General features: G+C 46.4%; 2 protein-coding genes across 3 annotated transcripts; one reads left to right on the forward strand and one right to left on the reverse strand.

Annotated features, from left to right (window-relative positions):
* The first annotated feature begins 3,141 nt into the window (after positions 1-3,141).
* Tmco6 (transmembrane and coiled-coil domains 6) lies at positions 3,142-10,829 on the forward strand. Of its 2 annotated transcripts, XM_026384381.2 has the most exons (12): positions 3,142-3,292; positions 3,421-3,533; positions 5,404-5,519; positions 5,617-5,800; positions 6,262-6,366; positions 6,528-6,613; positions 6,838-6,954; positions 7,172-7,283; positions 7,505-7,691; positions 9,528-9,622; positions 9,938-10,105; positions 10,360-10,829. In XM_026384381.2, the coding sequence occupies exons 1-12, from the start codon at positions 3,208-3,210 to the stop codon at positions 10,471-10,473; spliced, it is 1,482 nt and encodes a 493-aa protein (XP_026240166.1). In that variant the 5' UTR covers positions 3,142-3,207; the 3' UTR covers positions 10,474-10,829. The 2 variants fall into 2 exon arrangements, with proteins under 2 accessions (XP_026240166.1, XP_026240167.1); XM_026384382.2 differs by lacking the exon at positions 10,360-10,829 and having other exon boundaries at positions 9,966-10,100.
* A 91-nt stretch (positions 10,830-10,920) lies between these two features.
* Ndufa2 (NADH:ubiquinone oxidoreductase subunit A2) lies at positions 10,921-12,636 on the reverse strand. The gene is made up of 3 exons (XM_026384383.2): positions 12,494-12,636; positions 12,267-12,373; positions 10,921-11,126 (listed from the first exon to the last, which is right to left on the reverse strand). Exons 1-3 carry the CDS (start codon positions 12,592-12,594, stop codon positions 11,035-11,037), a joined length of 300 nt encoding a protein of 99 aa, XP_026240168.1. The 5' UTR covers positions 12,595-12,636; the 3' UTR covers positions 10,921-11,034.
* Positions 12,637-12,680: the final 44 nt, after the last annotated feature.

Consider the following 12,680-nt stretch of genomic DNA (forward strand, 5'->3'; position numbering starts at 1 on the left):
TCATGCTCTTATCTATTCTGTTTGCCCCAAGAGTTTGGGCAATCCTGTGATGTCACTCGGTTTCCTCCTCTGTGAACCCTGGTCACTTCACCACATCTGTTCCTGCCAATAGCCCTACGCACTTCCCTTCTAGGAAATATTCCAAGTGAAGGTTGATGCAGGGAGAGGGGCTGAACCAGGAAGAATTCTTTGAGGGCATTTAGACACCCGGTGCCAGGCAATGAAGAATGACTCAGGCGCCCCAGGCTTGTCTGGCAGGAATGGGGAACGGATGATCCCCTGTGCCTTAAGTCTTAAGCCAGCACCTTTGCTTCCTGGTATATATTCCAGGGACTCAGTCAAATTGGTTTTCCTTACTTTTCTCTAGTCTTGGTTAATATTATCTTCTGGCCACCCAAATCCAAATCCTTGATTTTCCTCAGATATTGTTAGACCAGATCGCAAAGAAAAGACCACTGACTTCAATTAAAATCAAATTAAAAGCAAGCTTATTATTTCGACCAGCTGGACTGCCTCTCCAAAAAAAAAAAAAACACGGGAATAAGACAGCCCTACAGCTTTCTTGGAACCCAGCTTTTAGAAAGTTACACAAAGGGGAAGGTTATAGATAACAAAACTCTGACGAGCATAACATAAATGCTAGTTTATATTTTTGCTGGCCCAACATCAGAATTTATGAAGGTCATTAGAGCCTCAGAGAGGGTCATTTTCTGGCCAGGGAAGGCCAAGATTTATGAGGCCTCACTAAAATTTCAGAGAGGGCTGCTATCTGGTCAGGGAAAGCCAGGCATGGGTGAGTTCAAGGCACGAGCAGACATTCCAAACAAGTTCAGAATTTGCAGTAATTTATAGTAAAGCCGAAATTAGCTTTTATGTCTTTATGGCGAGATGGCTTCCAATTTTAAGAGGGAATCAGAGTGGGTTTATCAATATTTAATTGGATGTTTTGTGGAAGAGATTGTGAACTTCTTCTGTTGTCTTAAGAGGGTACAACTAGGTCTGGGGTTGTGGCTCAGTGGTAGAGCGCTTGCCTCACATGTGTGAGGCACTGGGTTCGATTCTCAGCACTATAAATAAATGAGTAAAATAAAGGTCCATCAACAACTAAAAAATATTTTAAAAAGAGGGTACAACTAGCTTTGAGAAAAGGAAGTTGGTCTGAAGAAAAACTCTTCTTCCTCCCTCCTTATTTATTCCTTTATTTAATAACTTTATTAAAAGTAGAGGTGTCTGGAGGCTGGGGTTGTAGCTCAGCAGTAGAGTGCTTACCAAGCATGCGTGAAGCACTGGGTTCGATCTTCTGCACACATAAAAATAAATAATTGAAATAAGGGTATTGTTTCTATCTACCAAAAAAAAAAAAAAAGTAAAGGTGTATAGGCCAGGTGCAAGGTGCCTCTGGAATTTACTGAGACCCTCAGCAACTTAGCAAAACCCTGTCTCAAAATAAAAAGGGTGGGATGTAGCTCAGTGGTAAAGGGTCCAGGGCTGAATCCCCACCCAGTATCTAAAATAAAACAAAATACAAACAAACAAAACACCCAAAAACCAAAAACAAATGAACAGGGCTGGGGATATAGCTCAGTTGGTAGAGTGCTTGCCCGGCATGCACAAGGCCCTGGGTTCAATGCCCAGCACCACAAAAACAAAAACAAAAAACAGGTGTTTAACAGACACATATTGACCTAGTTGCTCTATCATTTATTCACAGTACTCATTTCCTCTCCTGAAATTGGAAAACAAGATATTTTAAATGTAAATTTCCTGTAGGGTCCTCAAGGTGCTCTCACTTTTTCTCTCATCTTAACCAAGAAATACCAAGTGCTTTGATGGCTCTGTGACCTGATCAGCTGCATGTTTTCCCCTGAAGGCTTGAACCCAAGCCAGGGCCTGCAGCATTCCCAGGCACAAGTAAAGCTATTTAGGTTGTTGCCCAAAACACTGAAAGAAACTAGCCCAGAATCTAAGCCAAATTCCTTAACCTCTCATATAAACTCCATACCCTGATTTCCTTGTTATGAACATATATAGGTAGAACATCTTTCTCTTGCAGTTTGTAATTAGGTTAGGAAACTGCTGCCCACTCAGTAGTTACCTTCCTCTAATAAATGCCTTGGATTGATCACCCTGGCACCTAGTGCTTTCAATAAAACCAACCTAATTTGTAAAGATTTGGGGTACTGCCTTGTGGAAATCCCACTGCATTTGGAGGGCAACTTCAGCCTCTCATTCAGCCAAGAAGAAATATTTCCCATTTGTAACTTGCTATTCCCTGCCCTCCTTCCAGGGCAATTCTTGTGCCTAGAAGGAAGGGCAGGAAGTATGTTGAATGAGGATTAATTAGTAAATCACCCGTTTTGCCAAGGGGGGGGGACCCAGAAACAAAAAACAAGAGTCCCAGATGGCGGTAAGGTCTAAGCATTTATGACCACACTCACAAATTCATAGTTCTAGACTTCTAGGGAAATAGCTACTTGAAAATATTTTTTTTTGGTACCAGGGATTGATTGAACCCAGGGGCTCACTAAGTTGCTGAGACTGGCTTTGAATTGTGATCTTCCTGCCTCAGGCTCCTGAGTCACTGGGATTACAGGCGTGCACTATCCCATCTGACTCTCACACTTGATCTATCTATAGATAACATATATAGATAGATATAAATATATTTACCTTTATATGGTACTGAGGATCGAACCCAGTGCTTCACATGTGTGAGGCAAGCGCTCTACCGCTGAGGTATAACCCCAGCCCCTCACACTTGCTTTTTAATTGAGGAGTAGTTGTACATCTGTCCCCAACCCAAACAAGGAAGCTTCAGACCACATTGCCTCCTGCGTATCCTGTTGGCATACTCTGATTGCCTGAGCCATGCCCCAAGGCTAGGTTAGATCACTGAGACATCCTCGAGGACCAAGCAGTGAGTACAGCTCCTCATTAAATACAATGACAGCGAAGTCGGCAACTAGTATTAGAATCCTAGCTCTCTCTCTGGCGTGGTGAGATTTGGCCAACCAGCCCTCCTTTGGAATTCCGGCCCTGCCCTACCCCTCCTCTCCACTTCGCCCCGCCCTCACTTCGTCCCTCCACCCCACCCCCCCCCCACGCTCTGCGCTGCGGCTGCGCAGTTGGTGCCGTTTTTTCTCCGTGCGGCCGGGTGTAGCTGTTTTGAGATTAGTGAGCTCCTTGTGGATATCCCCCAGCTCTACCATGTGGACTCGAAAGCCCCGCCGCCCCGGGTTGATGGCCGGCGGGGTGGAAGAGCTACGGCGCCGCCGACGGGAGCGGGAGGCAGGTGTGGGCGGGCGAGGCAGCACTGGTGTGAGGGTGGCGCTTGGAGATGGGGGGAGGCGATCCTCCGCTCCGACCCGCGAGTTCTGGGTCCACGTCGCCTCTCACCCACTGAGCCGATTCTGTTCCCAGCACTGCGGAAGGCGCGGAGGGAGCAGCAACTGGTCAGCAAGAGACTGCTGAGAGAGGACGACCCGGAGGAAGCCGGAGGGGAATCTTCGGCCGCGGTTCTGGGAGAAGCCGAGGTGAGCGGGCCAGGCAGGACTGGGTTCGGGCTATAGTCCATTCCTGCGGACACCAAGCCTCGCTAGTATTTGAAGTGTGTCTGCCTCCTACCTGAACGCGATCCACTCTACGTCTCCATCTAGTGGGTCGAACCAGCAATAGGGGCATCATCCTCCACAATAAATTGTCCCTTCTCTCTCTACATCATCCCATTGTCAAGTCCTGACCGTTTTTACCTCTTAACAATTTTTTTTACATACTTAGCCATCGTATTTGTCACCACCATCTCTGGATATTACAGCAGGCTCCTAAAAGCTTCTACATTTGCCACTCGCTGTAGGTCTTTTAAAAACACAGAGACCAAAATCCTTCCTGTGTGTGACCTGCAAAGCCCATCATGGTCTCACCTCTGCCTATCTCCAGCCTGTATCAGCTTACTCAACCCAACTACTGCCCCCTTTTCGTTTCCTGGAATAATATACCAATTCCTTTCCTGTTTCAAGGACTTTGTATCTGTAATATCTAAAATGGATCTCTTTTGGCATTGGTATTTTGGCAACCTGTTTGTTTTTTGCAGAATATTAATCGTATTCTCTAATTTGCTTGTTTATTGACTCCCCAACTAGACTCTAAATTCACAAAATCCTCCTATCTTATTTGCCATCATTGAAAACCCAGATGGCAGACAAGTGCGATTGCATGCCTGTAATCCCAGTGATTTAGGAGGCTGAGGTAGGAGGATCATAAATTCAAGGCAAGCCTTGGCAACTTAGACCTTGTCTCAAAAATAAATAATAAGGGCTGGGGATGTAGCTTAGTAGTAGAGTGGCTCTAGCTTCAATCCCTGGTACTGGAGGGAAGAAAAAGAAAAAAAATCAAATGGTTGCACAGTATATGAAATACAGTAAATGTTCAGTATTTATTGAATGAATAAATGAAATTACATTCAGCAAGCACTGGGGTATGCCTTGTATTTGTATTGTGCATGCTTTCATATAATAGTTTACCAAGCACTTAACACCTAGCCTATACTGCTTATTCATTGTGTGCTTACTTTATGCCAGGACAATGTGGCGGGCATTGAGGTACACAAAGATGAAAAGTTATTTTCTTTGAAGGGCTTACAGACCAATGAAGGAGACAGTTGTGATATGATACCACCTATCATAATGGAAGGAAACATGAGGCTCAAGAGAAACCCTTTTTTTTTTTTTTTTTGGTGGTACTGGGGTTTGAACCCAGGGCCTTGTGCATGTGAGGCAAGTACTCTACCAATTGAACCATATCTCCAGCCCTATTTTGTATTTTACTTAGAGACAGAGTTTCACTGAGTTGCTTAGCCACTCACTGTTGCTGAGGCTGGCTTTGAACTTGCAATTCTCCTATCTCAGTTTCCAGAGCCATTGGAATTATAGGCGTATGCCACTGTGCCTGGCAAGAGAAACTCTTTAGTCTGTTGAAGGACGACTAGAGGGACTGGTCATGCAAAAGCTTGGAAGCATTAAAACAAATCACATCATGCCAGGTGTTGCTGGAGTGTAGGTTACATGGGGAGAATGGCTGAAGGAGTAGGTTTTGCCAGGCTGAGGAGTTTAAATGTTACCTTTGAAATAACCTTTTAAAAAGGCAGAGTAGATACTGTCATTCTCATTTTCATGTGAGGAAACTGGGGTTCAGGTCCCTTACAGGGTATGTTGTAGGGCGGGTATTCGTACTCACTCTTGATTCCCAACCTGTGTGCTCCCTTGCAAGATTTAGCTATATTAGTATTCATGACAAGTTTTAGGGATGGTGGTGTGATATTGAAGGCCTCCCAGGTGAATTGGGTAGAGAAGATCTCAGAACTTGCTTCTTGGCTGTTGTGTGTTCTGTCTTTGTTCTGGGCTTCAGGTCCAGGAGTTCTTGCGGCTAGCCCAGCGGGGTACAGAGGAAAAGGAGAGAGAGAAGGCTCTGGTCAATCTTCGTCGAGGCTTGCAGCACCCTGAGACACAGCAAATTTTCATCAGGTCTGTGTGGATGATATGGGTCAGCTGGGGCTCTGAGGGGACAGTGTAAAGGGAATGGAGCACATGATTAACAGGTCTCTGGTGTTCATTCATGTAGGCTGGAGGGCAGCATGCGGACCTTGGTTGGGCTCCTGACCAGCAACAGAGCCCTGTTGCAGCTTGAGGCAGCTCGGTGCCTGCATGAGCTTTCTCATTCTGAGCAGTCTGTGGTGGCTGAGGCCTGCCTGCCAGCTACTTCCTACCTCCTCACCTACCTTTCTGGTCACAGCTCAGATTTCATAGTAAGCCCTGTACCCTCCTACCTTGCTCTGAGCTTAGAATTTAAAAGTGTGATTTGGGGGCTGGGCGTGGTGACACATACTTGTAATCCCAGCAACTCAGGAGGATTGCAGGTTCAAGACCAGCCTTATCAACATAGTAAGGTCCTAAGCAACTTAATGAGACCCTGTCTCAAAATAGAAGATAAAAAGGGGGCTGGGGATGTGGCTTAGTGGTTCAGTGTGGCAAGTTCAATCCCTGGTTCCAAAACCAAACAAATTGGTTCCAATTCAAGCTATATGTAGGGGCAAGGAAAACAAACAAACAAAAACCCCCCTGCTTCCCGTGATGCTATAGCAATGTGTATACCCATCATTTAGCTACCCTCTATAAGCTTCAAGGACCAGGCTGTTCCATCTTTCTTATCCCATCTCTGTTGTGGCATGAGATGAATGCAGCCCTTGTTTTTGTTTCCTGCTCTCAGGAGCTCTGTTTGTATACACTGGGGAATCTGATCGTGGAGAGTGAGGTTGTAAGACAGCAGCTCCTGCCACAGGGCATTGTTTCAGCCTTTGCTGCCTGCATCCAGGTGAGTGCCTTTTTTTTCTTCCCTGGGCAAACCTATCACTCCTCTTTGCATGCTCCACTGGCTTTGATTGGGTAGCTCTAGTCTCTGCTCTGTCAAGGGGCTGAGTCTTAGGAGACCTTATGATCCAGCTTCCAGAGACAGATTTTACTGTCTACTTCTAGTCCCCTCATGTGGCTGTGCTGGAAGCCCTTGGATATGCCTTGTCCCAGCTTCTACAGGCTAAGGAAGCTCCAGAGAAGATCATTCCGTAAGTAAAATTATTTTTCCACATGTGCAGCCTAGGTTGATGTTCTTGGTAGTATAGCCCATGGATACCTGATCAGATCTGATTTCCAAAGCTGTTGAACGTTTTAACTCTGTATGTCTGACTAGGAAGAGCCTTGGGTTTGGACACTTTGCCTCTTGCTAAAAGGATTTGGGAGGAACCATTGACATTTTCATGGTTCCTACTCACAGCTCTTCTGTTGGCAGCTCTATCCTGGACTCCCTCCTCCCCCAGCACATGCTGCGATTGATGCAACCTGGCCCCAAACTGAACCCTGGGGTTGCTGTGGAATTTGCCTGGTGCCTTCACTACATCATCTGTAGGTAACATAGGCCATTTGGGAAAATTGCAGAACTCCAGGGAAAGGGCTTCCTTCCATGACACTTAGGCCTTTGAATTTTAGGTTTTTGGAATTGCTGTAGTGAGTTTTCATCCTTTTTGGGGTCCTCTCTTTGGCCCAGGAGCCCCACAGACTTAGGCTGTTTCCCAGCTTAAAGGTGGGATTACCTGGATAGTGACTGCTTGCTTTTTGTTGCACAGTCAGGTGAATAATGCTCTGCTCATCACCCATGGGGCTCTGTCTACTCTGGGGCTACTGCTGTTGGACTTGGCGGGGGCTGTCCAGAGAACGGAGGAGGCAGGACTGGAGCTGGTAAGTTAAAAGAACAGGTAGTGGGCTGGGGCTCAGTGGTAGAGCACTTGCCTAGCATGTGCAAGGCCCTGTGTTATATCCCCAGCACTACAAACAAACAAACAAACAACAAAAAAACAGAACAGCCTGGTAGACATCTTTTCTAGATGAAGATATTCTTCTCTTCTGGTGTTCAGATAACCCCTTCTTTCTCACACCTAACCCTCATCTTGTCTTTGCAGCTCGCATGCCCTGTGGTCCGGTGTCTAAGCAACCTGCTGACAGAGGTGGCAGTAGAGGCTGTGGGAGAGCAAATGCAACTCAAAGATGAACGTATTGTGGCAGCCTTATTTATCCTCTTCCAGTTCTTCCTTCAGAAACAGCCCAGCCTGCTTCCAGAGGGCCTCTGGCTACTCAATAATCTCACTGGTATGCACTACAATCTTCTCAGACCTGGAACTTCATTTTTTGTGGTATTGGAGATAGAACTCAGGGCCTTGCACATGCTAGACAAGCACTTTACTGTTAAGCTATATCCCCAGTCCTTATTTTATATTTAAGATTTATTCAATTTTTAAAATTTATTTTAAAATTTTACTTTTCATTTATTCTACCATTACCAAAATGTTTATTAAAACCAACGCACAGCTGGGCATGGTGGTGCATGCCTGTAATCCCAGTGGCTCGGGCTCGGGAGGCTGAGTCAGGAGCATCACAGGTTCAAAGCCAGCCTTAGCAAAAATGAGGCGCTAAGCAACTCAGCAAGACCCTGTCTCTAAATAAAATACAAAATAGGGCTGGGGATGTGGCTCAGCGGTTGAGTGCCCCTGAGTTCAATCCCTAGTAGAAAGAAAGAAAGAAAGAAAGAGAGAGAGAGAGAGAGAGAGAGAGAGAGAGAAAGAAGAAGGAAAGAAGGAAGAAAGAAGGAAGAAAGAAAGAAGGAAAGAAAGAAAGAAAGAAGAAAGAAAGAAACCCACTAAAGCAGGAGGAATGAAAGTTCAAATCCAGCAAATGCTGACTAGAGGATGGGGGAGAGCATTTCTAATACCATAACAGGGGCCCTGCATTCTGGGCTGGGAGATGCCCTTCACTTATCCCTCCTGCTGACCATTAGTGAAGATCTGCACTTAACCTCTCCCACTTTATACGTATCTTTTGATGGGCAGGTGGCCCTGAAATGACTTCCTGGAGAGGAACCCTTTATCTACTATGGCTGTCAGGCACTTTTCCTTTCCAGTTGCCCCAGTTCCTTCATGGTGGGTTGAAAGAATAGCTCAGGGATCCCTGTCCTTGCTTGTGGGTATAGGGAAGTGAGGTATCAGCCTTATACTCCTCCTGCCCTTGGCTTGTTCCCCAGGCTTACCAAAGAGGCCTCAATAAGTAAATAAGGCTCCGCTAAGGCTTCAGTCAGAAACATTTTTAAGACAGAAGCATTCTTTTTGTCCTTCAAACCCAGCCAGGCCGCTGCCTGACCTAGTCAGTACACAGGATTCTGGGGATAAGTGATCACACTGGGTCTCATGAGCAAGGAGACTGGAAGTGCAGTTAAAACTCTCTGCCATGGGCACACATGGACTCAAACACACATGGGGACAGAATGGGTGTATCTGCAATACACACAGATGTGCTCACAATTAATTCCCTACTATGCGCTCCCGTGCTTAAACATCATACTCACTTCAAGTACACATCTATGGGGTGTTGGATGTACATACATACACATCACAAATATGGAATCCTTTTCCTGACTCAATCCCCTGGTGATAGCCAGACCACAGAGCCAGAAGCTACTGTGCTATAGGATATAGAGGTATAAATTAAACTTCCAGTCAGGCCAGGAGAAGGGGACTCCAAGGATGATGATAGGGTAGGGATCTCTATGAGACTGTGGCTTCCCTAAGCCTTTTCAGAAATCCAGGAGCTCAGGTCCCCAAAATCATAGTCAGGTCTCTGAAATCCTTGCCTTCCTAGGGAGATGAGAATGGTAATTAAGGGCCTTGTGAAGAAGGGCAGAGGCTGTTGAACTCAGGAAGTCAAGTTCCTGCACATGCCAGGACTGAGATGGCATCAGGGGCAGGTATTCCTTATCCACAGGGCCCTATAGACCATTGGTCTGGAGCAGCACTTCTTGCTCCAGACTGAGAAGGGCCTGGACTTTAGCTTGGGCTATGAGGAAGTACACCTATGTCTAAAGTGGGTAGGATTTGGGGGACAGTGGTTCAGGCCCAAATTTAAGGTACTTCATGCTGACTTTTTCCCTTACAGCAAACAGTCCTACTTTGTGTACCTCCTTGCTTTCCTTGGATCTGATTGAGCCCCTCTTGCAGCTGTTGCCACTATCTAATGTGGTTAGTGTACTGGTATGTATTTGGGTCACGAGTCTAGGACCTCCTTGTCAAAGTATAAACAAAAACAGTCCTGAACCCTCAGAACAGTTAACTGAGAGCTGGCAGGTGGTGTGGTATAATTTCAGAGGTAGACCAGTTTAGGCGAGTTCCTAAATTGGATTAGTGCACTTTCCTTCCTTAAGCTTCAGTCTCACTTAAAATGGGGATTACAATACATGTATATGAAAGAACCAGGCAGTGTCTAGGTGTGTGATCAGCACTACATGTATTCTCTCTAAAATCTTTGGTTTTCATCTTTTTGGGGACTGTATACATGTCTCTCCACAGGTACTCACAGTTCTTTGCAATGTTGCAGAGAAGGGTCCAGCTTACTGCCGGCAGCTGTGGCCAGGACCCCTGCTTCCCTGCTTGCTGAACACGTTGGCCCTCTCTGATACTGAAGTAGTAGGCCAGAGTTTGGAGCTGCTACAGCTGCTATTCCTGTATCAGCCAGAGGTAGATTTCTGGCCCTGGGCCCTGCTATTCTCCCCAGCTCCGACACCTCTGGTCTCACCATACTTCCTTTACTTTATAGTCCTAACTATAGTTGCTTCTCTGGACTAGACTGGCCTAATGTGGGCTGCAGGTTAGAACTCATCTTGTTGGCAATGCACCCTCTTCCATGAAGTGGAACCCATGAGGTTGTGGGAATTGAGTTTTAGGGCATGGGGACTCAAGTATTTAATTATTATTTTTTTCTCTGCCCCCAGGCTGTCCAGGCCTTCCTGCAGCAATCGGGGCTGCGGGCTCTGGAAAGGCATCAGGAGGAGGTCCAGCTTCAGGATCGGGTGCATGCCCTCCAGCAGATAGCTCTTCGCAGCTGACCTGGCTTCTCAATGTCACACATTATCCTGCCTCCCAAGCTTCTTTTAGGGGTAAACAATGGCGTCTTTGGGATATTAGAACCATCATGAGGTCTCATGCTCTTTGCTCCTGCACCTAAGCCAACACCTTTGGAGCCCAGTTGCTCAGATTTTTACCCAGCATGGCCCAGAGGGGACTCTCTGGCTCATTTATTCTGGAGGCCCTGGACCTCCCCCATCAGCTACGGTCCCCCCTTTGGGATGGGGTTGTACTGTGTTGCCCACACTGGTTTCATACTCCCAAGTGCTCCTCTTGCCTCACCCAAGTAGTTGGATGACAGGTGTCTGCCACTGCACCTGGGTCAGCTGGTGGCTTTTGATAATAAAGCTTTATTTTTGTATTAAACTACCTTGTCTCAGTGATTGTACAATAAGGAGTATAGGGTAAAATAAAGAACATTCTGAGGCAACATTTTACAGCACAAGCTTTATAAGGAACAGGGGAACACATTTTTCCATATTGTATTCAGTCCAACAGAGCTCAGATTCTGGGGCTCTTGCTCATACACTTCTGTGGAGACTTCAAGCTTTGCCACTTAGCACATTCTCCAGGGTTCTGGTTACCTGATCAGCACTGAAGTTGTTCAAAGAGACATTCTTCTCTTGCCCAAATGCTGAGGGGAAGAGAAAAAGAGGTGGAGAGGTAATTAGCATGTACTGTGCAGAGTGGGACTACCAAATTGTATGTATAGAATTAATCCAGTGAACTTCTGGCATAATATATGGCACAATGCACTTAAGTTACTTATGTTTGTCTCCCCTTTATGCTTTAGCAAGATATAATTAACAGCTGTGATTAAAATGCCACTGTTTGGTAATATAAATATTTACTGCATGCTTATTGTGTGTCAGACAACATGGTAAGAGATTTTTGGACTGTAATAAATTGGAATAAGGTAGTATGACTAAAAGGGACTGATGCAATGTTACATAACTGGTCAGGGAATGCACTTTTGAGGAGGGTAATATATATTCAGACCTGCAATAACAACAACCTGGATAGTAACATAAAAGCCATGGAAGTCCAGGAGAGGTGCATTCTAGAAAAAGGGTGTGTGTTGGGGGGAATACAAAGGCTGAGCCCTGTTATATATTAGCTGGATAACTTTAGGTATATTTTATAAAGTTTTGATTCAGTCTTCTAATTTCTACAATGAGAAAAGAATCAACACCCTCAAATGATTAATGAAGATTAAATGAGTTAAGCAGATAAGCACTCAGGACAGCCTCTAAAACTAAGTGCTGCACGTTACTGAGATTTTACACCCATCGCACTGGCCACAAGTAATTGGGAAGAACTTACGCTGAGGCGAACTAACCAGCAATTCTGTTTTTTGTTTTTTTTTTTTTTGCGGGGGGGGGGGGGTACCAGGGATTGAATTTAGGGGTACTCGACCACTGAGTCACATCCCCAGCCCTACTTTGTATTTCAGAGACAGGGTCTCACTAAGTTGCTTAGCCCCTCGCCATTGTTGAGGCTAGCCTCCAGAGCAGCTGGGATTACAGGCGCGTCTTCAAATCAAGCCCATTCTATAAAACTCCCGGTACCTAGGCGGGGGCCGGCTACCCCCATAGACATGCTGCCCGAGATACAAAGCGTTATATAACCCCACAAATGTTAATTTCTTCATTGGCAACAGCAGCCTCAAGTTGGAATTATACCCTCTCCACACGTTTTTGTGTGACCTTGGACAGCCCCTCTTCTCGAACCTGTTCCTCCACACGGGTCCAACATTCCCAGCGACCGTACTCACCGTAGCGGGCCCAGAGCTTGGGCTGCACATCAGAGCATTCCCGGATTAGAATGGGCAGATCGGGGTTCGCCTTCTTCAGTTCCACATAGCGTTTCTCGATGAAGTCCCTACGGGGCCGGAGAGAGCGCCGCGCGTGCTGTGGGCACGGGCTTCCCCAAACACCCGGGAGGTCGAGGTCGTGACCCCGGCGTCCCGGAGCCCTCCCGCCTCGCCACGCTGCGCCTCACCTGACGCCCTGGCTGCCGGGCGAGCGCTGGCATAAGTGGATGCGAATCTCACGCAGGCCCAACTTTGCCCCCGCTGCTCGACCGGCTGCGGCCGCTGCCATCTTAACTAGTACTCAAGCTCCCAGTCTCAGGCCTTCCAGCCAAGTTCTCCAGTCGGACCAATAGCGGACACACAGCCTACGCCATT

Source organism: Urocitellus parryii, chromosome 1 (assembly GCF_045843805.1).
Source record: "Urocitellus parryii isolate mUroPar1 chromosome 1, mUroPar1.hap1, whole genome shotgun sequence".
NCBI lineage: Eukaryota > Metazoa > Chordata > Mammalia > Rodentia > Sciuridae > Urocitellus > Urocitellus parryii.

Bases quoted from the DNA above. Each gene is read 5' to 3' on its own strand.
- Tmco6 (XM_026384381.2), top strand. From the start codon at position 3,208: ATGTGGACTCGAAAGCCCCGCCGCCCCGGGTTGATGGCCGGCGGGGTG. The intron at 6,955-7,171 runs GTAACATAGGCC...TTTGTTGCACAG, and splicing joins CTTCACTACATCATCTGTAG to TCAGGTGAATAATGCTCTGC. The intron at 10,106-10,359 runs GTAGATTTCTGG...CTCTGCCCCCAG, and splicing joins TATTCCTGTATCAGCCAGAG to GCTGTCCAGGCCTTCCTGCA.
- Ndufa2 (XM_026384383.2), bottom strand. From the start codon at position 12,594: ATGGCAGCGGCCGCAGCCGGTCGAGCAGCGGGGGCAAAGTTGGGCCTG. The intron at 12,374-12,493 runs GTGAGGCGCAGC...CCGGCCCCGTAG, and splicing joins CCCGGCAGCCAGGGCGTCAG to GGACTTCATCGAGAAACGCT. The intron at 11,127-12,266 runs GTGAGTACGGTC...TCTTCCCCTCAG, and splicing joins CAAGCTCTGGGCCCGCTACG to CATTTGGGCAAGAGAAGAAT.